Source organism: Triticum aestivum, chromosome 3D (genome assembly GCF_018294505.1).
Source record: "Triticum aestivum cultivar Chinese Spring chromosome 3D, IWGSC CS RefSeq v2.1, whole genome shotgun sequence".
Lineage (NCBI taxonomy): Eukaryota > Viridiplantae > Streptophyta > Magnoliopsida > Poales > Poaceae > Triticum > Triticum aestivum.
In genome coordinates, this window is record NC_057802.1 from 562,801,171 (window position 1) to 562,827,471 (window position 26,301).

Here is a 26,301-nt window from a genome sequence, read left to right on the forward strand (position 1 = left end):
AAAAATGCATCTTGATGTTCCGTGCAATGCACGGGCATCTTGCTAGTATTAACAAATTCAAACTGATCCAGACTATTAAGGTCCTTCCTGGGTTCTGTTTTATTCATGTAACATTGCATCCAACATGACTGTAAGTCTGTAACCATGTTCACTTGACAATATAAGCTTGTTGCTCTAAAAAAAAAAGATTACTCAGGATACAGTGCACCATGCTGGCTGCTGCTGCTGGGAGCCACTGTGGCATTGCACCATGGTCCAAGCATCAGTGGGCCACCGCCTCACTGCGACAGGCTGCCGTGTCCGGCCATAAGGACATGCTAAGTTCTGTAGTTCAAATATGAAAAGATATGAACTGAATACCACTTAAAAGTCTAAGTTTCCACACAACATTCTCAACACTACAGAGCTAAGACAGAGAAACTCGGGATACAATGCATCACAGCAATTCCATCTAACTGATTGCTCTCTCATACACAAATCAGGACACCACCCGGCCTTCTGGAAACTACACTACAGGTGCGAAACGAAACACAAGAAAAGCTTAGACACAGCCTTGCTGGTCTGGTTCCGTCTAGGAGAGCAAGGAAACCAGCGAAACGAACTCCGAGATCGCCCTGCCCTTCCATTTTGTGTTGATGACGAAGTGCTCCGGGTGCTTCCTGAGCAGCTCCAGCAGCCCGAACCATGGCCTCCCCTTGGCTATAATTGGCGACCACTCCTCCCAGGTCAGGTACTTCCGCACCCTGGTGTGGTGCCAGACGTTGCCAAACCGGTCCACAAGCTGCGAGTAGACAAACAAGTATAAGACTTTGCATGTACAATGATTGTAACTGTGTAAAAATAGTCTGATCATGCTTCATTGCTAATCTTTTACATGGCTGGGTGAGTGAAGAAAAGGGAAATTGCCAGAAAAAAGGAGAACAAGTACTCTGAATTTATAGTGAAATGGCAATAATAATAATAATAATAATAATATCATCATAATAATTGTGTTGTGACATGATACAGAATAGGAGGGATATCCCAGTATGTGACATGATTAATTAATGAAAAATGAAGTTTTCCAGGATAGCTACCACAGGATATACTTGCAAGTCTTTCCCACTAATTGTAGAAGAAAAATGTAAATATCAGTATAAAATCGTCCGTAGCGAGTCATGGCTCCACAAAAACGAAGCGACAAGATTCAGCACAAAACATGTTTGGAGTGACAAGTGAAGGATGCTAGCAGGCAAAGTCATGCATTAACAGGCTTAAAGCCTAAGAGCCTAAAATTAACTGCCTTTGGATTTATATGATAGTTTTGACAAGTTATGGTACATACACCTCTCTCGAAACAGGCTTTCGCCCAGCTTTATATATATAAGCCAAACAGCCAAACCGATACAACGTGGTAAGGAAACCCTCATACAAGCAGGTCAAAAGAAAAATAGTATGGCACCTGAGCAAGGGCACAAGTGCACCTTACCCCACTTCGAGCGTGAAAACAGGAGACGCAACACCGAACAAAAGACAGCCAAGACTACTGAATAGGACTGGACCCTCACCACTTTGAGAAACCACCGTACACCATAGTGGGCCAACTCGCCGTTGAGAACTTGAGATAGCCTCCTTGTTCCGGGCCATGGAGCTCAGCTCCTGCTAGGAGATAGCAAGGACCGAGTACAGATACCACGGAGACACTGTAAATGACAGGAGATCACTAGACCATCCCACGCCAAAGTCGAGGATGCTACAAGTCCGGGACAAGGCATGCCCGAAGCCGCTGGCCAGTTGCAACCAAAAGGGACCGGGGCTCCGCACTAACACCCTCAAGATGGTGATGACGCCAAGCGACAGAGTCGAGCCCAAAAGGACGGACTAGGGTTTTCACTTTTCACCCGGAGCCCTTGCATCGAGAGGGGACCCACAACAATGCATCCATGAAGGAAGCGACACTCGTAGGCACTCGGCAGCGCTCGAGCGCGGAGCTTTTGCTAGGACCCTCACAAGTGCCACCTGCGGAGCCAAAGTTGCGACACGATCCGCGAGGAGGGCACCGCTGCCACTAGCGCAAGGCCTCAAGATCGAGACCAGGGAGCCGCCACCACCAAAGCCACAACGACACTAGGATCACCCGCTACCCCTCCCTTTGCTATCCTCATAGCCCAAAAGGAGACGCCACCACTACTGCAACACTGCTCGCCGCAGAGCCAACTATGTAGCCTCAACATCCAGGGTCACCGCCCTGGCATCCAGGAGAGACACACCATCATCGTTAGGGCACCAGGCCGCCGAAAAGCAAGCACCTTCAGACAAACAATGCAAGGGCGGAACCGTCGTGTCGTAGCTCCACCACAGTCAGGGCCAGCCAACACAGATGTTGACCCACGAGCAGAGGACAAATTGCTATGGGTGCCAGATCCCCTTTGGATCCAGCCCCGCCATGGACGGGAATGAGGATCATCGGCTCTAACCAGCATCACTTCGCAGGCTGGCCCACCATGCAATGCCGGGGTGGCACCCACCCGAAGCGGACCGCCTGAGTAGCTGACCTCCACGGGCCAGATCCAGCCGTTCGGATCTGACTAAGGAACAATGGCGAGGCCCGCTACCGGCGAAACCCTAGATTGTGCAAGATACTAGACGCCACCCACTACCGACGAAACCCTAGATCCTGCAAGATACTGGACGCCGGAGCTACGCACGCCATCGGGGGAGCTGCCCGTGCCTCCCGAATGACCGTGGCACCACTTCTGGCCACCACGGACGGGCCACCCACCGTGTAGCCGTCGCGGCTCTAAGCGCGCCCGCACAGCTCCGCCGCAGTGCTCCACGCACAGCACAGCGCCACTGCCAGCCGATAGCACCTTGCACCGCGGGGACTGCATGAGGAGGAAGGAGAGCCCTGCCGCAGCCCATTGCAACCAGGCTTCGCCCGGCGGCGTGACTGAGGAGGGTGGGGGTGGAGAGGGCTGCCCACCCACCCACCGCGTGGTGGTGGCACGGACGAGCAAGAGGAGGTCGCATTTTTTCTATCCTTCACTGAAACCTTCCACATCATAGTACATACACCTACAGGCTACAACTAAGCTATATTACACAGGCAGGGATGCTAGCACCTGACTTCCATCCGCAGACGATATTCTCAGTATGCAGTTTGCATTATTATTCTTTTGAATCAGGAAGACTTTTTTTAGTGTCATAAATTGTGATGACCATCCCATCAATCAATGTATAAACACAGTGAACTACTTTCAGTATATTTAACTTTTCCAGGCCAGAGCAAGACTAATTAAGTTAGGCGTACTTTAGCTTCAGGATAGAAGTTGGGTAGGAAATATGTGTGTTTTTCCATGACAAACCTCTGTGTGAAGTTTTCTCATAGGCATATATTGTCCAGGACCACAAAGGTCAGATAACACAGTCGCAACAGATGACACGACTTCCTTCTCTTCCAATTGAAGGATGTGCTGGTTGTCCACATCCCGGTCACCCCTCAACCTTATTTCTGGTCTATTGTCTGCACACACAAAAAGAAGCAAGTTCAGGTCAGATCAAACAAATATATTTCCCTGCGCATGGTAAAAGATAATGAGTTTGGTCTTTCACTGGACAGAACTCCAAAGGTCCATAGCTGGAAGTCTGGAAACAAGAACAAAGGTCACTAACAGCTTCTAAAACATGCATCATACCATTTCCTAATTCATAATTCTTGATAGTATGTCGGCTGCTTCAGTGATAGAAATATCATAGATAATGTACTTAATTTCTCCCTAGAAACTAAGATTGGAAGGTGTGGAAGACATTCAGATTGAAGCATCTTGGTGTGCATCTTTCGATGTGCGAATATAACTGCATCTCTGCTACTCTTTTTCTCCTATAAAAGGTAAAAACATAAGAGATGCAGTTATGTTCACACATCATGATGTGCCAATTCAGATATAAAGCATCATGTTCTTACATAACACCACTTGCAATAGCAACTAATAATGTATGTGTACTTGCAGTAAACATATGGTGAGAGTTGCTTAAGGGATATTTCCGCAACATTACATCTGTGTTATAATGTGCATATCTACCTCTAATATGTAATGTCGCAATATCAACATTATCTTACTTTGTAGCCATGAGTTGAAACATGCAAATAACGCGTACAGCCAGATTGAGTGACTGAACAAGCAAAATCATCATCAGCTCTAAATATTTTTCAGAAGAGAAACAAGACGACAAGGAAGGGAAAGTATACACAGTAAAAATGCAGAGCAAGGATTATGTATCACCCTCGCCGATTGTTCCTATTGGTTCAACATTGATTATGTGCCCACCATAGATGTCTAAATCTCCCGGAGACTTTTTGGCTCTCTTCAGCTTGCCATTCATTCCACTTGCACTGACACCATTCCCAATGTCATCACTGTCCCGGCCATAATCACCTTCAGGGAGGCGGTCATGGAAATCGGACACACGAGGGTGCCCTGGCTGCACATACGATGGCGGTGCGATATGTGACGGAATAAAAGGGGCTTGTCGAGCAGCGGCAAGCGAGGCAAAGATAGACCTTGTAGGCAGGAGGAAGTAAAACTTCTTGTCCCCAATCTGAAGGAGGTCCTGCGAGTCAAGCTTAAGAGGAGGATTCCCAGGGAGATGCAGGACACCCTCAACAAGGCAGCCGTTCTTCCCGATGACATCGAGCGTGAAGCGGCGGTGCTGGAAGTCGTAGAATATCCGTGCATGGTGGCGCGAGATGTTCATGCCCCCACCAAGGCTGGAAAGATCGACATCCACCGTCGATTTCTTGCTGTTGCGGCCCAGCATGATCGAGTAGGTCTGCATGTAGTACTCAAAATCCTCACCCTGCAGCTTCGCGAACCCCACTTCACCACCACCAATAGGAATTGCACCAGCACCCTCGACGTGAGGCATATTATCTTCAGTTGAATCCCCGATTTTTCGGCAAGATTAGCTGCGCCCCACCCCACCTCAGGCCGACCGACCTAATCGAACCATGGATGTGTGGAACAGGTTAATTAGTAGGGCACCAAGCGGCGAGCAATCAATTAATTACTAGGGCCTATTCATGATAGCACTGATGAGTTGAGATCTCAAATGAGCTAAAATACAGAATCCAAGTAAATATAGTTTGAAGTTGTGTGTTCTATGCTGTGGTGTGCTACACTACAATAGTTTGAAGTCCCCTTAATCTTCATTCATGCCAAGTGATATTTCAGCTGTAGTGCACCTGCCTTCTTACCGGAGCTTCGTCAGCGGAGCCTGCCACCGCTTTCGCTCTCCGGCGTCGCCGTCGCGGGGAAGAATGGATGTAGGCCGCGTCTCCGATGTGCGCGGCTCCTTCCCCCACTCCGGTCGCCGGCGCTGCTCCTCTCCCGTCCCCGGCGCCAAGACAGACCGGTCCCAGGCCCGGCACTCCGCCGCGGCGCGACGCAGGGAGATCCCTGCCGATTGGAGAAGAAGCCGGCGGCGGCGGCGGCGGCAGGCCGGCGCGGCTCCGATCTGGTTGGGTTCGAGGCGTGAGCACGGCCACGAGAGTGTGCGGAAGGCAGTGGCTGCTACATGAAAGTTAGGCCCATCAGGCCATCTGCTGCGTACACTACAAACATGAATGTTCATGAAAGTTGGGCAAGTTGTTGCGGTCAATTGCTTCATTTTGATTTTATCTGTGTTGACTGGGTTTTAATTATGTTATGGCTGTGTTTATTCTTTTTTTCATTTATCGTCCCGGGATGCTGTTGAAGACGGTATTTATTCTGAAAGGATAGCGGAGTTGTTCGGTGTGTGGTGGTGTCCTTATACATTTTGCCCTCGGTGCTGGCTCGGAGTGTGAGCCCCTTACGGTTGGGGCTACTATTCCACGCTAAAAAAATCATGGAATTGTTGTTATAACATTCACATGGGCCCGCCCACAAACCTCTTGCTCACTTTGTATATTTTTGATCGGTCCATTGCTATATGATAAAAGGCTGGCAATCCTTTTTATTTGAATTTTTTCGGTTAACCAAAAGATGTTCACAGATTTTTTTTTAATACTTTTATTTTTAAAATGTTGCATACTAGAAAAAACATGATTTTTCAGAAAATGTTTGAGAATTAAAAACACATGGATTTCAAAAAAAACTGAAATAAAGTTCACAAACTTTAAAATTATTTATAAACTTTAAAATATTGATGTACTTAAAAATGTTCATGAATTTTAAAAAATATTCAAGAATTTTAAAAGTGTTCATAAGTTTTAAAAATGTTCACAATTTTCAAGAAATGTTCATGAATTAAAAATGTCAAAAAAATTAAAATAGAAAAATGAAGCTTTAGGGCCACTTCTTTTGGCATGGGCAGCGTCTTTCGGCAGCAGCACGCGAGGGCCACTACGTTTTTTGTGGAAGTCGTAATGACGGTGAACCAATGATTTGTACAGAAATGTCGAATGTCTGATATCTCGAGTGAAATCGAAGAGCAACAACATCGAAGAGCAACAACATGCCCTCTTACACCCACTCATGCTCCACAAATCTGAATTTCACATACAACTATAAATTTTTGTGTACAGGGAAAAGAATGAGTACAGAGTACAAGTTGCTCATCCTTGGACCAACAGTCCAACACTAATCAATTTACCTAGATTTTTAGTTGCTGCACAAGCTACAACGCTCCGTCCATGTGAAGGTAAATCAGTCAAAGGCCAAGAACAAGAGCAGAGCAGATATAGCATACATGGCGGGCACTGCACATCCCTCTTGATCTTACTAACCGCGTCCTCGAGTTTTGCTTCGAGCTCGGTCTCACCTTATAGAGTTGGAGGCCAGGATCAGCTGCTGCAGGACCACCTCGAGCCTCCCGATGGCCCTGGTCAGCTGCCTTCGAACACTCGGGTCATCTTCTGTCGAGAGATCTGACAGCCCTAACAATCCCCTGCGCGGAGAAGCAAAGGTCAGCAACTTCAGACCCAAGAGCAAAACGGCCACACATTAGTTGCTTTTGTATGAGAAGCGCGACAAGGTTGTATGCTACCAGCTGAATAAAACGAATACATGCTTTCAGTTAGTTCATAATAAAACAGTTGTTGAAAGTAACAGAGCTGGAGTGCAAAACTCATAAGGAAGTAGCAGCAGCTATGATCACCCTTATGATCTGAAGTACCAATAGGGAGGGCTTTAACTGCATATCATCATTTTTGCAATGAGTCTAAATGTCTAATACCATTCCCATCTATGTACTGAACTACTGAACTTGCCAAATGTAGAAATATATGCTCAACATCCTCATTAACCTGACCTGTTGAGACACCATCAATTGGGCACTTCAGTAGAGCATATACTTCTTAACATATCATGAAAATTTGATAGCTTATAAAAAAATTGGACTCTACGTTTTGAACGGATTCAGGTGCACTATCACTTATAAAAGCATGCAGAAGGGGATGAGATGAATTTTCTGAACCTATTCAATATACCAAAACTGAGCTTAAAGTGCATGTGAAATGCTGATAAGCCAGTGGATGAGCTATAAAACTGTCAGGCACAAGGGCACTACCCATAGATAGATGACCATGGCCACTGCCATAGATACATGACCACTTCTTATAATGCTATAAACACCACTAACCACACTGCCAAAGAAAATGTAATTTCCCAATACATCTTCCACATGTTACTAAACACATCAGAAATTCCAGTCATGTATAAGAGTTTCCCCTTTTATGGAATTGGACTGCTCTTGGGTTATCTATTGCTTAACCATACAAAGCTCTGCAGGTGTTCGCAGCAGGGAGATCTACCAATCAGTAGGAATTTCCACTACGTAAGTATGTAATTTCAGGAGTAGGCTACTAAGACTTGTCATATCCATATCTGTATTTTGAATAATTATTTACAGCTTCAAGCTCTGGGACCTGATCACAAATTGGAGAATCTAATTGAAGACATTTTCTGGAAAACAGTCACAAATCTTAGTTGTTTATTTGCATCTGTCTCACTTCAATCAATTATCTTAAATCAGAAGGATATAAGGTATGCGAGTAATATTTACAGCAGGGATATACTGTTTGCTTAACTGTCTGACAGGCTTAAAAAAGCAACAACAACAAAACCACTTGAGTAGGAGAACATTGTTATTAAGGATATAGGTATGGAAAGTAGTACTTATATACAAGATCTATAGTTTCTTCATACATGGAAAATGAAAGGGGTACAGGTTTATATAGTACCTTCAATTTGTATAGTGAAATGAACAGAGGGTCTTAAGATCTAATTTACATGACTGCGGCACACCAAAGTTTACACATTTGAATCGCTAAGCTCAATATCTTGCAATATCTATATCCTCAAGGTTTTTTATTGAAATGAAAAGAAGTTTACACACCAAAGTTCTTAGGATATCTTGCAATACACTTCTGCAAACTTCAGGGTTTTTTATCGAAATGAATAAGAGGTTCTTAAGAACCAACATACATGACTGCAACATCTAGTGTTATAGGAAGAGAAATAACTGAAAGTGCATACCTTCCTATATTACAGAAGTCATACTCAGTGATGATATTAAAGATATCAAACACATAGGGATCATACCTCTTGATCATGTCCTATGTTCAGTGCTGGGAATATAGGCGGCCAGATTGTCATAACAGGAGAGATGCGTACAGCCACACTTCTACACTCATGTTCATCTGCCGTCCTCTGATACACCATCTTAACCACCCTGCTACTGAGATGAACATAAAAGATAACACCGCTTGATGGATGATCCAAGAACACAAAGTCGGCATTGTCTCCGACAGCGGCAACATTAAGATATTCACAAGGCACCCAACTGTCACCCGCAAGACGTGCGCATGCCTCGAGAACAGAAAACGTGTCCACCAAGAGCCAGCCACCTGCACCATGGTTGTCGCCTGCCATCCGATGGAGCCACACGCTGAGCTGAAACCGGTCCACAGTGACAAGATAGATCCCGGAACCCTCCGCAGATGAGAGCATGTAATTGTAACGCACTCCAGCTGGTAGTTGTAGCATCACGAACGTTGCCGTGGCCAAATCTAGACCCAGGGTGTACCCAAAGCCGGTCACCACGAAGACCTTACCATGGACGGGCGGTAGCATTTTTGCAAAGAAGGTTGCGGCATACTGGAGCTCTATCTCTGTGATGGCGGTGGTAGGGACGCCCCATCCGGCGGCTCCCAGCACGTAGACCTCCGCACGGACTTCTCGCTGGACCTTCCACAGATTCACCAAGGTGATGCCTTCGCGCCCCCCGTCCTCGGGCAGGAAAATCTGAGTGAATGACCCTTGAGTGAGCTCCTGCGGATGACGGCGGGGCGGCGGGATCGGTGGGAGGACCGCCTCGGGCTCCCCGTAGAGCAGCGGCGCGAGGACGGAGTGCTTGAATGTTCCCTTGCGGAGGGACTCGACGATGAGGCGGCCGTTCCGGCAGTGCTCGATGCGCTGGCCTCCTCGGGCAAAGGCGTAGGCGCAGGAGGAGGCCGCGCGCCGCGAGAGGGCGGCGAGCTCCGGGGGCTGTGGGAGCGGCACGAACTTGAACGGTCTCACCGAGTAGCCGGCGCAGACGCCGAGGACGCGGGGCGGGTTGCGCTCGCGGAAGCGGCGGAGGAAGGCCGGGTCGGAGGCGTTGAGGAGCCACCGCTGGGAGACGAGGGCGGCGCGGACGAGGCAGTTGGGGAAGCCGAGGCGGATGAAGATCTCGCGGAGGAGATCGTCGTCGCCGAGCACTGATGCCGCCGATGCGGCGGCCGCCGCCGGCGGCGGAGCCCGCCTGTAGCCGTCCATGTTTTGGGGGATTTTGAGACGGAGAAGGATTTCCGTCGCAGATCTGGTGACTTTGCAGAGTCGCCCTCTGCCGTCCATACACGCTGCAGAACTAAGCCCACCACATCTGCCGTCCAATCCAGATCTGACGGCAGAGATGAGGCAAAGGCAAAAAATAAAAAATAAATCTTCAGACTTGTATTTTTAGAGCACGCGAATTGCATACCGTAGTTTTATAGAAGGCACCACAGCCGATGAGAAGCAAACACCATTCAAACTCAAAGGCACACAATACAACTCCAACCCATCAGAGCATGTCGCAAACAGACCAACAAAGTCGTGTTTCGACCAACGCCGATTACCTCCAAAGAGCAATAACTCCAAACGAACTATCCTTGCGGACGCACCAACCACCATGATTGCCTAAAAGAGTTGAAAGGTGGGTGCTGAGACTCAAATAACTCCAAGAAAGTCATCGTATTGAACTTACCCGCAATGACGTACCTAGCACCCTTCACAAGCACTCTAGAATAGCGGCCGAACAATCTAGAACAACGGCGGGCACCAAAGGAATACAATATAGAACCTCCAACTCATGTCTCCACAAATAATGCTCCCAACAAAGCAATGACACCACCATTGCCGATCTGAAACTGAACCTAGATTTTAATGCGGGAGACAACCAACCAAGTGAGGGAGAGTGAGGTGCCGCCACACCACATCGACGCCTCCAAGGAGGGGACGACACCCACATGCGCCGTCACCGCTGGCACCAATCGAAGGTGGGCAGGACTTTCATCTAAGTCATCGCACACATGCATCCCTGCCCAACGGAAATGGGGCAGGCCATCCATGTTGGTTCGCTCCGCCACCATCCCAGCACCTCACCGATGAAGCCACATCATTGCACCCCACCAACACCGCCGTTGGAACTTGGAAATGGTCAGCACCCCAACGTTGAGCTGTTGGCGCTACCGCCTGGACCACCATGGTGTCCAACAGTCGCCGAGGCTCAATGTCACCACGCTTGCCGGCAGCCACGGACCAAGCCACGCTGGCTAGATCCAAATCCAGGTAGGGCAAGCCCAGGACCCCTGGCCGACCACCATCGCCTCCAGAACTTCGCTACACCTTACCGCTAAGCACTCTGCGAGAAAGAGAGTTGTGCAACCACCAAACGCTAACACAACTACCGACGCCCGAGCCAAACCCACCCACGGCAAGACGGATCTAGGTAGGGGAAGCCCTAATCCACCGTCCACTGCCTATCACCAACTTGCCCCCGCAGCCACAGCGAAGGCCCCTGGAGCCACTGCCCAGCACCCAGGCTCTGCCTATGCAAGGCATCCAAGATCCAAGGACATCATCGCGAGAACAGCCGAAGGCCCCTTTGAGGAGGAAGGATGCGAGCCCACCACCACCGTCTGCTGGACGAGCTTTGCTCACAGACTTCCTCTGATGACAGTGGGGGAGCAAGAGGAAGGAGGGTCGGGGAGCGGCGATGGCAGCTAAGGTTCCCTTCAGCCCCCCCCCCCCCCTCTCTCGGGGGCGGCAGCAAAGCGCTCGTTGAGGATGTGGTGATCAAAAAGACTTGGTCTCTTTCACTTACAGGAAAAGCAACAAAACTGCAAACAATTCTACTATGGCATCTCTAGTGTATTCTTCAAAAGTTATATTTGAGGGCAACATTTTTGTTTTAAGGGATTAGATCGCTTCTACCAGATCCCTATCCCTGACACCGTATTTTCCCAAAAGTATGACTCCCCCCACCTCCACGATTTGGCCTCACTTCCCTACTTTTCCTCCAACTAGGGTAAGTCTCATGATAAATGAGCAACCACTCACCTCCCACAGGAATGGCCGAACGCCGGCGCGCCGCCTGATTCAACCACTGTCGGCTATAATGTTGGCGCCGCGCCCCCAAACCGTAGCACACACCTCCCCCAACCCATTTTCGCCGCCGCTGCCGATTCGGGCGTCCACCAGCTCCGATCCATCGGTTATGGAAGCAACAAACTGCAAACGATTCTATTATGTATCATAACACAACATCACTTGAACACAAACAAATTTTCAACAATTCTAAATTAGCCTCTTTCAGCATTGTAGTTACGATAAAAGTAAACTGCGAGCACTTCTATTCTGTAGCATAATAAAACTGTAACATTTTGAGCAGATTATAAAGGCAAAAGCTGAACCGATTACAGAAGGAAACTTTGAACAATTGTGTAGCATAAAACGGCAAGCACTTGAGCTGATTACCGAAGAAAAAACTGAACTGATTGCATAAGGCAAAAACTAAAGATTACACTGAAATTCTGTAGCACATCACTGAAATTCTCTAGCACTTGACACTGAAATTCTTTAGCCTGTCACTCAACTTCGGTACCAACAAGTTAGCCCCCAAATTACATCCAAAGTACCATGTAACCAACATCTAGAACAGATCTCATCGTAAAAGAGTATTTTTAGCAATGACGCGGCAAACAGAGGCCCCACTTTAACCTTTACTTAACTAGTGTTCTAGCTCTGCGCTTCATGGCTAAATAAAGGTTTGTAGACACCAAACTGTAAGGACTTGAGTTCAGCATGAAACGGTTTTAATGGAAATTTCATCTCCTTATGTACTACAAGTTCTCCTTTTGCTTGTGTGCATAAGAGTGATGCGGAGGCTGGGGGTTTTATCCTCCTTTTTAGAAAGAAAAAAAGTTGTCCTTTTGCTTTCATGATTTTGTCATTCCACGAAGGATCTACCACTTGGCAAGAAACCCAGTTCAGGAAACGATGATACGCTATGCCATCATGACTCCGACGGCGTTTCAACAAATATGGGTAAAAAAAATTCCAATGAGAACTGCTTCGTGCTCTACATGGATATGATTCTACGAAAACTTTCAAACTAGCCATATTAATTGTTGGTGATGGTTGTGCGGCAACTTGATATTGGAGTAACCTTGTTGCGTAAGCATTTAGTGAAAAGGATGTGGAATGAAAAGATCAACCACTTTGCAATGTAGAACCTTTTTGCTATCTGCTACAAAAGTAGACGAAAATGGGTTAAAGATATGAAAGTAGACAAGAAAATTATTGGCCAAACAAGTAATTACGCGTCATAGGTAGGTGCTCTGAAGTTTTCTAGAAACAATAAAACTTCTCTGAACTATTTAGTTAAAAAGAAAAGAGTAAATATGGAGGAATCCACTCTTCAGGGCATTAGTCACACAAAATGCTCTTAGGAATTTCATCACATAGCCATAGTTATATAGGCAAGATATATATATATATATATTGCACAATCCAAATTCTCTTTGCCATCAAACTAATCACAAAAACTGACAGGCCTGGGCCACATGACAGCTCCCACAGGCCACCCTCCTGCAAATAAGAATTTTGTATAATTCCAATCCAACTCAATTAATCTTTCCGCATGCCATGTGGGAGCAGCCATGTAGCCATGCCTGTTAGTTTTTTGTTGATCAGGAAGAGAATTTATCTTAAAATGTAACTGAAGATATTTTCATGAAAACAGCGACCAATCTTAATTTGTTTATTTGCATCTGTCTCACTTGAGTTATCTTAAAATCAAAGGATACACATGTTATGCACTTAATAGTTTACAACAAGGATATATGGTTTTTGCGCATTATTGTGACAGGGTCAAAAAAGAGTATCACAGGAGTAGGAGAAGAACATTGTTATTAAGGATATATATGTATGAAAGTACGTTGCAGTTCGTACTTACAAGATCTATAGTTTCTCTGTACAGGGAAAACAAAATGGGTACAAGTTGTGTCCATGGATCAGGTTGTCTGCCTTCTATCTTTTTAGTGAAAAATGAACAGAGGTTCTTAAGATCTAAGTTGCATGACTGCAGTACACCAAAATCTACACATTTGCCCTCTCAAAAAAAAATCTACAAATTTGCATTGTAAAGGAGCTATAAAGTCACTGAATCTTCATACCAACTGGAGGAACTTTTTACCAATGATGTGGCAAGCAGAAGCCCCACTTTAACCTCTTTCTTAACTACTGCTTCTTTTTTTAAGAAATACTGTAAGAACTTGTAACCTTTAAGAACTTGAGTTCAGCATGAGACGGTTTTCATGGAATTTCACATGTATATATACATGACAAGTTCTCCTTTTGCTTTCATGATTTCGTCATTCCACCAAGGAGGTACCACTTGCGAAGAAAACCCAGTTCAGGATACGATGATATGCTACGCCATCACGACTCCGATGGTGTTTTCAACAAACATGGGTGAAAAAATTCCAATGGAAACTGCTTTAATCCTCTACATGGATATCAGGATCCTAGGACACTCTCAAAGTAGCCACATTGTCGGTGACAGTTGCGCACAAACTTGATATTGGAAAAACTTTGTTGCGCGCGAAAGCCCCAACCTACCTCATACTTTCTCCGTGATAGGGATCAAAATTAGTGAAAAGGATGTAGAATGAAAAGAAGATCAACTGCATTGCAATGTAGAACATCTTTGTTATCTGCTATGAAAAAATAGCAACAGTAGACAAAAATGTGTTAAACAGGTATCAAAGTAGACAAAAAGTTATTAGACAAACAGGTAATTCCTTGCAATGTCAAACGCATCAGAGGTAGATGCTCTGAAGTTTTCTATAAACACATCATAGGTAATTATTTGAAATGCCATATTCAAACGTTTTTATGCACCACCAACCGTTACCAGCAAGTCTTCATATAGGCAATATCTTATACAGACTGCGTTGAAGCTTAAAAGATTCAGTGCAGTTCTGCGGGATATGATGCAATACACTTCGGCGAACTTCAGGGAGGCTTTTTTATTGAAATGAACAGAGGTTCTTAGTATCCAACATACATGACTGCAATATCCAGTCTTCTAGGAAGAGTAATAACTTAAAGTACATACCCTCCTATACAGCAGAAGTCATACTCGGTGACGATATTACAAAGATCAAACACAGGAGGGTCATTCCTCTTGATCATGTCCTTTGTTCAGTGTCGGAAAGATAGGCGGCCAGGTCATCATAACAGGAGAGATATGGAAGCGGCCATAGACCGGAGTGATAGCCGTAGGCGTCGGCCTCTGATACACCTTCTCAACCACCCTGTTCCTGAGATGAACATAAAAGAAAATGCAGCTTGCTGGATGATACAAGATCACAAACTCGGCATTGTCCCCGACAAAATCAACAGCAATAAAATTATAAAGGGGCACCCAATAACGATCCACAAGACGTGTGCATGTCTCATGGACACAAAATGTGTCTACCAGCCTCCAGTTGGCTCCACCATCGTCGTCACCGATCATCGGATGGAGCCACACACTGAGCTGAAACCCGTCTGCACTGACAAGATAGAGCCCAGAATCCTCCGCACATGAGAGCTTATAGTTGCTCTGCACTCCAACTGGGAGCTCAAGGGTGAAAAAGCTCGCCGTCGCCAAATCTAGGCCCAGGGCGTACCCAGTCCCAGAGGCGGTCACCATGAAGACCTTGCCAAGGACGGGTGGTAGCATGTCATCAAGGAAGCCTTCGTCATACCTTTGAGCAGGGAGCTCCATCTCTGCGGTGGCAGGGACGCCCCAACCGCTGGATCTCAGGACGCACACCTCCGCATAGATTTTTCGCCCAACCATCCAGAGATGCAGCAAGGTGATGCCGTGGAGGCCCCCATCCTCGGGTAGGAACATCTCAAAGAATCTCACTTGAGCGCGCCTGGCCCAGTCACGGGAGTGTAGCGGGATCGGCGGGAGGGCGGTTGCGGATTCCCCGTGCAGCAGCGGCGCCATGATGGCATGATGATGTGTGCAGCCGTCGAAGTAGTTGGTGATGAGGCGGCCGTTCCGGCAGTGCTTGATTCGATGGATTTTGATGGCGAAGGCGGCGGCGCAGGAGGAGGTCGCCCGGCGTATGGGGACGGCGAGCTCCGGGGGCTGTGGCAGCGGCACGAAAGAATACCCGTCAGGGCAGCGGAGGCAGAAGCCGAGGAGGCGGGGCGGGTTGCGCTCGCGGAAGCGGCGGAGGAAGGCCGGGTCGGAGGCGTGGAGGAGCCACCGCTTGCAGACGAGGGCTGCGCGGACGAGGCAGGTGGGGAAGCCGAGGCGGAGCAGGATCTCGCGGAGCAGGTCGTCGTCGCCGAGGACCGATGCCGCCGATGCGGCCGCGGCCGCCGCCGGAGGCCGCCTATCGCCGTCCATGTGTTTTGGGGGATTTTTGCAGAGGGAGAGGGAGAGGGGTTGGTTTCTTCGGTGTGGGAGCAGAGCAGAATGTGACGATATTTTCAGCAAGCAGAGGTGCGCCCATTTTAAACCTTTTTTTATAAAAAATTTTTGATGGAGTGTATTAATTTTTTTGCAAGAAAAGTTCCGATTTATTCATCTTGTGGTAAAATTACGTCCAGATCCAAAGACCACCTAACGACAACTACAGGCACTGAAGCGAACTCCTTCCTTACTGGAGCCGGGTAAACTTATTGTAGTAGACAGTCAGAAAGTCGTCGTGCTAAGGCCCTGTAGGACCAATGCATCAGAACATCAACCGCCGACAACGAAGAGTAGCGTAGATTGAAATGATCCAACCTGAACACACACAAACGTAGACGAACGATGACCAGATCAGATCCACTAAAGACAAATCCATTGGACACACATCTTCACACGCCCATCGACAATGCTAGACGCATCACCGAAATGGGGGCTAGGTGGGGGAGAACCTTATTCCATTTTCAGGGAGTCGCCGCCGTCTCGCCTTTCTGAATAGGACATCAACTCTAATAAAAATTTAAGAAATATCTAAATGGAGCCCTCCCGCTGGCAAGGGCCAGGATCCACAGCGCCTCCATGACCCTAAGGCCACCGGAGACAAAGCGGACCGGCAGCAACATCGAAAGGTGAAGGAACCCTAATTTTTTTGAGGAAATGATCCAGAAGGCGGCGGAGGCAAATGGAGTATATTGGGACGGAGGGAGTATACTATTATGGGACTTCGCTTCATCCTCTCAAAAGGAAAAAGGTCTTCGCTTCGAGTACAGCGTTTTGATGCCCAGACTTATCTGCACTTAGTTAAAAAATAATTCATAAAAAAAAACTAGAAAAATTCAAATTATTTTGGCGGTAGAAAATTTGATGCGTGAGGCCCGCTCTAAATTTCAAATCATTTGGACATCTGAGAAGCTCTCAGCAAAAAGACAAATCGGGCCAAAACAGTACATGAACAGTAAAAAAAATTACAGACCCCCAATTTGTTTTTTTTTCGAGAGCTGCTCAGATATCCAAATGATATGAAAATTGGAGCGCAGCTCACGCATGAAATTGTCTACCACATAAAAAAAATTAGATTTTTTTAAATTTTTCTAGTATTTCTTTTGATTTTTTCCAACAGCTTGGTGCAAATGAGCTCGGGTGCAGAAATGGATTTGCGCTTCGCTTTGTACTATTTAACTGTTTTTTCTCCTTTCTAGATCATATTTTAGTCACTGAAGATCGTAACTTTTTCTATGGATTTTTCATTCACACACATATATACTCCCTCTGTTCCGTAATACAAGAGTGTTTTTAGCACTAATGCTTTTATATTATGGGACGGAGGGAGTATACACTTGCGCTTTCATGAATTTGTCATTGCACAAAAGGAGACTTGTTAAAAAAATTAGTGGTCTAAATATTTTTATATTTCTTTACAGAAGGAGTTAGGACAAAACAGTGCTTTTGATAAATATGTGTATAAACTTACAAATAAAGACTGCCCTGATCGTTCTCAAATATCTCTCTCTATCAAACCAAGTCCCTTCCTCGTCTTCCGGAGAAGAACGAAGGAAAAATCCTCAAACTACATAGAGAATTTAGCTCTCACCCTCAAGAGTTTACCCCATGCAAATCCATCCTTCTCCGCATAAACCTTTACAACCTCATCCAGCCAATTATGTAGAGCCTTCCTAAAAGCATCAGATCGTTTATACAAAGGGTAAACTTACCAATAAAAACCGTCCAATTCTTCTGCATTGATACCAAGATCGCACTACACTATCAAACTAGCTAGCATGGAAACTTGATAGTGAAAAATACTTGTATACTTAAAAGACGTGTATTTATTACTTTCTTAGTGATAGGGAAGGAATTGCCGAAAAAAATGTAGAATAAGAAAGAGATTAATTTTGACCTAAATATCCTTGGACCTTCTATTAATTATACTATCTAAACCCATTAGGTTTTGCGGTTACTGAATTGCATTGTATTGTGATGTATACTTACTTTGTGACCTGCCATGAATAAATAGCAACACAAGTATACGAAAAAAGGTTTAAACAAACATTAAAGTGGTTAAAAATTACTGGACAAATGAATAATCCACTGCAATGCCAAGCGCAGCCTAGGTAGACGCTTTTTCTTTAAAACTAAAAATTTCTCAAAGTTATTTAGTGAAAAATAGAAAGAGTAAATATCAAGAACCCACTCTTCCAGAAATTAGTCAAACACAATCCAAAATTCCAAATTCTCTTTTCCATCAAAACTAATTAAAAAAACTAGCAGGCGAGGTTTAGACTACAAAATTTTCTTGTGAAAATCTATCTGCATCCAGTTTCTCAGGAGCAAATAGCAATAAATGTGAGAATAGACCTGACCTGTGTGAGTCGATTAATCAACTTTTATCTTCAGTGAGCCTAACATTGTTCTATCAGTTGTGTTGTAATGATATTCTGCAGTGACTACAAAAGTGTAAAAGGACAGACAAAATATCGGCACACAGGTTCAAGGTTAGACTCCTAGCTCTGCTGAATGCTTGCCAAACCCTAATGGATTAGAGTCGATAATCCATTAGGCTCCTGATAGGCTAGGATTGGATCCACTCTAATTGCCTGTTTTTAGACTTTTTACCATTGTGAATGACAAGGAATACCATTGGTGTGGTGTTGTGGACATTCATGCATCACATTTTTCTCAGGATGCCATTGGGTAAAAACACCTTTGTCTAATGCATCTGTAGGTATCCGAATCATAAACCGGACGAGGGCCGACGGGGACGGATATCAAAACCATGCCACTATCCTTCAGACTGGTGAACCAGCAACGATGGATGGATTATAGTTCTGTGGACATAAAAATTGCAAAATAGAATTAATCTAAATGTGAAGAAATGGGTATCACAAATAACATCCAACACGCGTACCTTTTCTTGTTATTTGAGATTGCCTAGAACACAAAATGAAGCTTTCTTGTCACAAGCTGTACCTCCCGTTATTTTCTTCCAGTTGTGTTTGGCCGTCTCTGCTAATCATTGCCACATAATATTCATTAGTGAGAAGTACTTATATAGGCAATATCTTATACACACTGTGGTCAATCTTAGAAGGCTCAGTCTCAGTGTAGTTCTGCTGGATAACTTGCAATACACTTCTGCAAACTTCAGATTTTATTTTTCAGTGAAATGAACAGAAGTCTAAACATTTGAATTGCTAAGCTTAATATCTGTAAACAAACTCGGAACCAAGCACCAGCCAAGAGCCTATTGCTCATACTTATTTGCCAAATAGCAGATAGAACTACACATGTCAATTACAGAGTAATGACAGAAACTAAAGAAAATGAACAAAGTAAAATGGCATCAATTTGTTAGTTGAGATGCAATGCAATCAAACCCATCTGAATAATATTTGACTGTTCCTCCATTTCCATACCTCATCAGAAAAACATAGCTTTTCATTAGAGAAGTCGTACCTAGTGACGGTATTACAAAGATCAAACACACTGGGATCATAGCTCTTATCATGCCCATCGTCCGGTGCAGGGAAAATAGGCAGCCAGATCATCATAAACGGAGAGATGTGTATGTTGCTGATACCATGTTCATACTGTGCATGCTCATACACCTTCTCAACCACCCTGCTCCTCAGATGAACATAAAGGACAACACCATATGTTGCATAATCCAAGAATACAAACTCGGCATTGTCTCCGACCGCAGCAACGCGAAGAAAATGGCCATGTTGTGGCATCCAAACCCAATTATGACCAGCAAAACGAGGGTATGCCCCACGGACACAAAATGTGTCAACCAGCAGCTAGTCACCGCCTGTCATCCAATGGAGCCAAACACTGAACTGAAACCCATCCGCACATGAGAGCATATAGTTGCTCTGCTCTCCTACTGGAAGCAGAGCCTTTGTTACCAAAGTGTAGATTTGTTCAACATGTTACTACATGCCCGCTTGGATGGTGGTCATTCACAGGACATTACCGGTGTAAAACGCCGGAATGGAATATTCAAGATTACAACTATGCACAAAGCAGTGACACCTTATCGCAGTTCCAACAACAAACCATGATTAAGCATATAGGCACACCGTAAAACATTTGAATTACGAATCCTACTTCTCCAGAACACATAAACACAGCCCAAAATACCAACTATTTGAAGCCAATCCGCGGTAATAAAATTATTTTTATTTGATACAGCTGGAGGGCATGCATTGCGTTGTCTCATGCGTACATTTCATTGCGAGAACGAAAAGGTGGTGAACAGGTGATGCCACCAACTCAAACCTTTGCAAGTAAAAAATAAGAGTTGATATATAGCAAGCAGAAGGGCAGCTACGGAAGTTTACTTTCCCTGTTACATCAAAGCAATGAAATCACTTGCTGGAAGTAACACACCCAACCAGCCGAGTAAGTAAATAAAACGAGCATATGTACACAAAACAGATACCTGCAATCAGCCTCCATTGCTTTGACAATAAGCGAGCACGTGGAAAGCTTACACCTATTAGCGGTGCTAAATTAAGCAGCATTATTTCTTGCAGATCATCTAAAAATTCTTGCCACAGGACCTTCATTTTACCTATGTCCTGCTGCTTATCCATGATCAATTCTCAGGTCCATGAGGCAGTTGTATCTCTCTCTCAGTGACAGAGGAACTTTCTTACCAAGAAAAAAGCACACACACAGGACAGAAGCATACCTACAGGAGGTCCTGAGGGCACACACCATATTCACAAAAGATGAGGAGCAAATCAACATTTTAGATTAGTACTAGCATCCATGCGAACGCTACAATAGGAAAATCCAGCTAAGCTCGATCGACTTAGCCGACAAAAGGGGGTCAAGGCTAAGAAACAGTAAACCGCTGATACCTTGAAACAGTCCACTAGCACTATGATTACACTATGTCTAAAGTTCAAGGTGCGAATAGTTTTATGGCAACCAAAAGCAGCAGCACCCTAGATCACAGATAAATCGTAAGTGGGCTCAGCGCTTCCTCTTGTTTGACTGCTTCTGTTCAAGGACAAACTGGATGGTTTCTTCCAGTGTTGCTCTTCGACCATCCTTCTTGTTCCACAGCTCTGGTACACCTACGCGGCAGCAGGGGTCGTACTCGTTGATCTCAAGCAGTGCATTTGTTACCAAGGCGTAGATTTCTTGACCATGCTCTTCTTTTAACTTCTGAAGCTTGGTGTCATCCTTGGAGAGAATTCTCTATGCCAAAGTAAGTATGCACTATCAGATGAATCATGGAAATATTTGCGAGTAGATAAAAAGAAAGAAACTGTTTGCAAAACCAGATGGAATTGAATGATAGATGTAATGTGCAGAATTGATCAGAATATATTTTGTATTACAGATGACTCAAGGTTACAAAATAGAAACTACCAAAGCTAGGAAACTAGGAATGGTAGCTGAGATATTCTACAGCCTACATACCGTCTCTTTACCATCAACAGTGAATACCCTATACGGGCGCCAATTTGGGTTCGCAATTTCATCTTGCCACATGGAGCAAAGAGTATCATAATTAACTTGTGCATCCTGTTGTGCTGCATTTTTGCAAGCATTTGCAAACGCTCTTGGGTCAAGCTCACCCATCCATCTGACACCTATATGTGCACGCGCATTTGTAGACTTATCCGAGGGCAAGGCCTGCAAAGAAGATTGACCAACTTGGTCATAAATATAACGAAATGTGATGCAATTGTATCAAAATGCATACACGCCAGAAACCACTTTTCATTTATTTGATTTTTCCTTGTGAAAAAAGAAGTGTACTGGTTTCTCACTTACCAACATCAGCACTTTCCGAGCATTCCAAGCGTCTTGCAAGTCATCGTTTCTTTTTTTCTCCTTGGCAGCCAGCACCTGCTTGAGCGCGTGAGCGTCCCCTTCTTGCTCAATGTTTGGTTCAGGTATCACACCAAGCTGCTCCGACCTTGCATCCAGCTGCTTTGATCTCGCATCCAGCTGCTTGGATATCGCATCAAATTTCTTGGACGTCGCATCGATGGCCTTGGAGGCGGCGTCGATCTTCTCTAATGCCAAATCGATCTGCTTGGATCTCACTTCAACCTGATGTATCTTGAGCAGCAGTTCCGAGCGGAGCGTTTGGATCTCATCGGAAGCTGATTGGTTGGTGCGAATTGCCTGTTGCTGTTGGGCGCGCGATGCGCCGGGCTCCAGCGGCAACTGGAAGAGGTCTGGCCTCTGCCACCAAATGAGCCTTTGCAGGTATGCGCCATAGTAGCAGTCATGGTCACTCCTGTCCCTCTGAACCAGGTGTGCCATCTCGTCCCTCGCTTCACACCATATCAGAGTCGCCCAGTTAACCCCATGGCCGCCGCCCCACTCCAAATTAGGCAACAAATCGCTCCGCAGGTGACGTTGCTTCCTGCTGACAGCAGCTTCTATATGCGCCATGACGTACACCTTCGCGAACGCCACCGCCGCGGCGGACTCGACGGCGAGGCCCACGCCGCCGGCCGGGGGGGATTCAGTAGGCGGCCATGGGAGGCGGAGCGCCTCCGCGAACGCGCCGATGGAGAGATCGATCCTGGCGCCGCGGACGGAGCTCGACTCGAGATCGAAGTTGACGGATCTGTGGTTGGCGATGAGCTCGGCGACGAGGTCGGGGCGCGGGCGCCGGAGGAGGGGAGGTCGAGGCGGACGAAGTCGAGGAGGCCCAGCTCGCGGAGGCCGGCCTCGTGGGCGGCGCGGGCGGGCCGTGGAGCCGTAGGTTGGCCCGGACTCGGTGGATGCGCTGCGCCGCCTGCATGAGCCCAGCGGAGTGGATCGATTTCGGGACTCCGGTTGGCGGTTCAGGGTGGGCGTTGGGAGGAGGTTTGGGTCTCCGGCTCGGGGCCATTGGTAGAGCAGAGCTTGCGAGGAAGAAGGTGAGTCGAGGGGAAGGGGAGAAGGCGAGAGGCGGGGGTTTAGGGATTGTTATCGATTGGGTAATTGTTCACCCATTTCAAAGTGGCCAGCACTGGGCGCACGGTGCGCTGGCCGAAAGTTTCGGCCGGTCTATCCCCAGCTGCCCGATCTGGCCGCGCGAGACCGTCAGATCGCAGCTCCTCTTCTACCTTTTTCTTACATTATCCCTGCCTTCAGCACGCACAGAGAGAAGCGAGCCCGTCGGGGCCGTCATGGATGCGCGACCACGAAGCACCGCCGGCCGCGCTGTCGCAACCGTCCGCCTCGCTGTCGCCGCTCACCGTCGTCGCGCGCGAGGTTGCCGTCGTCGTCCCCGAGGTGGTCGTCATGTCTGAGGTCGCCATTGCAGCTCCCCCGACCGCTGCGTGGTTGCAGCACCGCGGCACCCCGTCGCATCTCCACCACCAGCCGTCGTTGCAGCTCCGCCATCACCGTCGTGCCCCCGTCCCAGCAAATCGACTCCATGGCCACGGCTTTCCATCTCGTCATCGCTGCTTGTAGCTCCTGCCATTGATGGTTGTAGCATCCACCGATGAAGGTTGTAACATCACCCGCGGCAGATTTCAGCAAAAGAACGCTAGGGGTGTTGAGGAACGTAGTAATTTCAAAAAAATTCCTACGCACACGCAAGATCATGGCGATGCATGGCAACAAGAGGGGAGAGTGATGTCTACGTACCCTCGTAGGCCGTAAGCGGAAGCGTTATGACAACGTGGTTGATGTAGTCGTACGTCTTCACGATCGACCGATCCTCAGTACCGAACGTACGGCACCTCCGCGTTCAGCACACGTTCAGTTCGGTGACGTCCCGCGAACTCACGGTCCAGTAGAGCTTCGGGGAAGAGTTTCGTCAGCACGACGGCGTGGTGACGGTGTTGATGAAGTTACCGACGCAGGGCTTCGCCTAAGCACCGCTACGATATGACCGAGGTGGATTATGATGGAGGGGGGCACCGCACACGGCTAAAAGATCAATGATCAATTGTTGTGTCCTTGGGGTGCCCCCTCCCCCCGTATATAAAGGAGATAGGGGGAGGCGGCCAGCCAAGGAGGAGGGCGCGCCAAGGGGGAGTCCTACTCCCGGTAGGAGTAGGACTCCTTCTTTCCCAGTAGGAGTAGGAGAAGGGGGAAGGGAAGGAGAGAGGAGGAAGGAAAGGGGGGCGCCGCCCCCCCATCCTTGTCCAATTCGGACTAGAGGGAGAGGGGGCGCGCGGCCTGCCTTGGCCGCCCCTCCTCTTCTCCACTAAGGCCCAATAGGCCCATTACACTCCCCGGTGAATTCCCGTAACTCTCCGGTACTCCGAAAAATACCCGAATCACTCGGAACCTTTCCGATGTCCGAATATAGTCGTCCAATATATCGATCTTTACATCTCGACCATTTCGAGACTCCTCGTCATGTCCCCGATCTCATCCAGGACTCCGAACTACCTTCGGTACATCAAAAGACATAAACTCATAATACCGATCGTCACCGAACTTTAAGCGTGCGGACCCTACGGGTTCGAGAACTATGTAGACATGACCGAGACACGTCTCCCGTCAATAACCAATAGCGGAACCTGGATGCTCATATTGGTTCCCACATATTCTACGAAGATCTTTATCGGTCAAACCGCATAACAACATACGTTGTTCCCTTTGTCATCGGTATGTTACTTGCCCGAGATTCGATCGTCGGTATCTCAATACCTAGCTCAATCTCGTTACCGGCAAGTCTTTTTACTCGTTCCGTAGTGCATCATCCCGTGACTAACTCATTAGTCACATTGCTTGCAAGGCTTCTAGTGATGTGCATTACTGAGAGGGCCCAGAGATACCTCTCCGACAATCGGAGTGACAAATCCTATTCTTGATCTATGTCAATTCAAACAAACACCATCGGAAACACCCGTAGAGCACATTTATAATCACCCAGTTATGTTGTGACGTTTGGTAGCACACAAAGTGTTCCTCCGGTATTCGGGAGTTGCATAATCTCATAGTCATAGGAACATGTATAAGTCATGAAGAAAGCAATAGCAACATACTAAACGATCAAGTGCTAAGCTAATGGAATGGGTGAAGTCAATCACATCATTCTCTAATGATGTGATCCCGTTAATCAAATGACAACTCATGTCTATGGCTAGGAAAACTTAACCATCTTTGATTCAACGAGCTAGTCAAGTAGAGGCATACTAGTGACACTCTGTTTGTCTATGTATTCACACATGTACTAAGTTTCCGGTTAATACAATTCTAGCATGAATAATAAACATTTATCATGAAATAAGGAAATAAATAATAACTTTATTTTTGCCTCTAGGGCATATCTCCTTCAGTCTCCCACTTGCACTAGAGTCAATAATCTAGTTCACATCGCCATGTGATTTAACACCAATAGTTCACATCACCATGTGATTAATATCCATAGTTCACATCGTCATGTGACCAACACCCAAAGGGTTTACTAGAGTCAATAATCTAGTTCACATCGCCATGTGATTAACACCCAAAGAGTACTAAGGTGTGATCATGTTTTGCTTGTGAGAGAAGTTTAGTCAACGGGTCTGCCAAATTCAGATCCGTATGTATTTTGCAAAATTTCTATGTCAACAATGCTCTGCACGGAGCTACTCTAGCTAATTGCTCCCACTTTCAATATGTATCCAAATTGAGATTTAGAGTCATCCGGATTAGTGCCAAAACTTGCATCGACGTAACCCTTTACGATGAACCTTTTTGTCACCTCCATAACCGAGAAACATATCCTTATTCCACTAAGGATAATTTTGGCCAATGTCCAGTGATCTACTCCTAGATCACTATTGTACTCCCTTGCCAAACTCAGGCAGGGTATACAATAGGTTTGGTACACAGCATGGCATACTTTATAGAACCTATGGCTGAGGCATAGGGAATGACTTTCATTCTCTTTCTATCTTCTGCCGTGGTCGGGCTTTGAGTCTTACTCAATTTCACACCTTGTAACATAGGCAAGAACTCTTTCTTTGACTGTTCCATTTTGAACTATTTCAAAAACTTGTCAAGGTATGTACTCATTGAAAAAACTTATCAAGCGTTCTTGATCTATCTCTATAGATCTTGATGCTCAATATGTAAGCAGCTTCATCGAGGTCTTTCTTTGAAAAACTCCTTTCAAACACTCCTTTTATGCTTTCTAGAAAATTCTACATCATTTCCGATCAACAATATGTCATTCACATATACTTATCAGAAAGGCTGTAGTGCTTCCACTCACTTTCTTGTAAATACAGGCTTCACCGCAAGTCTATATAAAACTATATGCTTTGATCAACTCATCAAAGCATATATTCCAACTCCGAGATGCTTGCACCAGTCCATAGATGG

General features: G+C 46.3%; 4 protein-coding genes across 7 annotated transcripts; all 4 read right to left on the reverse strand.

The window, feature by feature from the left end:
- Positions 1-336: 336 nt before the first annotated feature.
- LOC123080507 (FHA domain-containing protein FHA2) lies at positions 337-5,586 on the reverse strand. 4 transcript variants are annotated; one of them, XM_044503441.1, is made up of 4 exons: positions 5,234-5,586; positions 4,308-4,976; positions 3,345-3,502; positions 337-781 (listed from the first exon to the last, which is right to left on the reverse strand). In XM_044503441.1, the coding sequence occupies exons 2-4, from the start codon at positions 4,903-4,905 to the stop codon at positions 572-574; spliced, it is 966 nt and encodes a 321-aa protein (XP_044359376.1). In that variant the 5' UTR covers positions 4,906-4,976; positions 5,234-5,586; the 3' UTR covers positions 337-571. The 4 variants fall into 4 exon arrangements, with proteins under 4 accessions (XP_044359376.1, XP_044359373.1, XP_044359374.1 ...); XM_044503438.1 differs by having other exon boundaries at positions 4,263-4,976; XM_044503439.1 differs by having other exon boundaries at positions 4,263-4,976; positions 5,226-5,586.
- A 909-nt stretch (positions 5,587-6,495) lies between these two features.
- On the reverse strand, positions 6,496-9,821 carry LOC123080509 (uncharacterized). Its single transcript, XM_044503442.1, has 2 exons — positions 8,562-9,821; positions 6,496-6,906 (listed from the first exon to the last, which is right to left on the reverse strand). Exons 1-2 carry the CDS (start codon positions 9,774-9,776, stop codon positions 6,868-6,870), a joined length of 1,254 nt encoding a protein of 417 aa, XP_044359377.1. The 5' UTR covers positions 9,777-9,821; the 3' UTR covers positions 6,496-6,867.
- Positions 9,822-14,547: 4,726 nt separating this feature from the next.
- Positions 14,548-16,024, reverse strand: LOC123080510 (uncharacterized). The gene has a single exon (XM_044503443.1). The coding sequence runs from the start codon at positions 15,949-15,951 to the stop codon at positions 14,722-14,724; it is 1,230 nt and encodes a 409-aa protein (XP_044359378.1). The 5' UTR covers positions 15,952-16,024; the 3' UTR covers positions 14,548-14,721.
- Positions 16,025-21,002: 4,978 nt separating this feature from the next.
- Positions 21,003-22,898, reverse strand: LOC123075458 (factor of DNA methylation 2-like). Its single transcript, XM_044498056.1, has 2 exons — positions 21,805-22,898; positions 21,003-21,663 (listed from the first exon to the last, which is right to left on the reverse strand). The coding sequence occupies exons 1-2, from the start codon at positions 22,432-22,434 to the stop codon at positions 21,433-21,435; spliced, it is 861 nt and encodes a 286-aa protein (XP_044353991.1). The 5' UTR covers positions 22,435-22,898; the 3' UTR covers positions 21,003-21,432.
- Between the last annotated feature and the right edge of the window lie 3,403 nt (positions 22,899-26,301).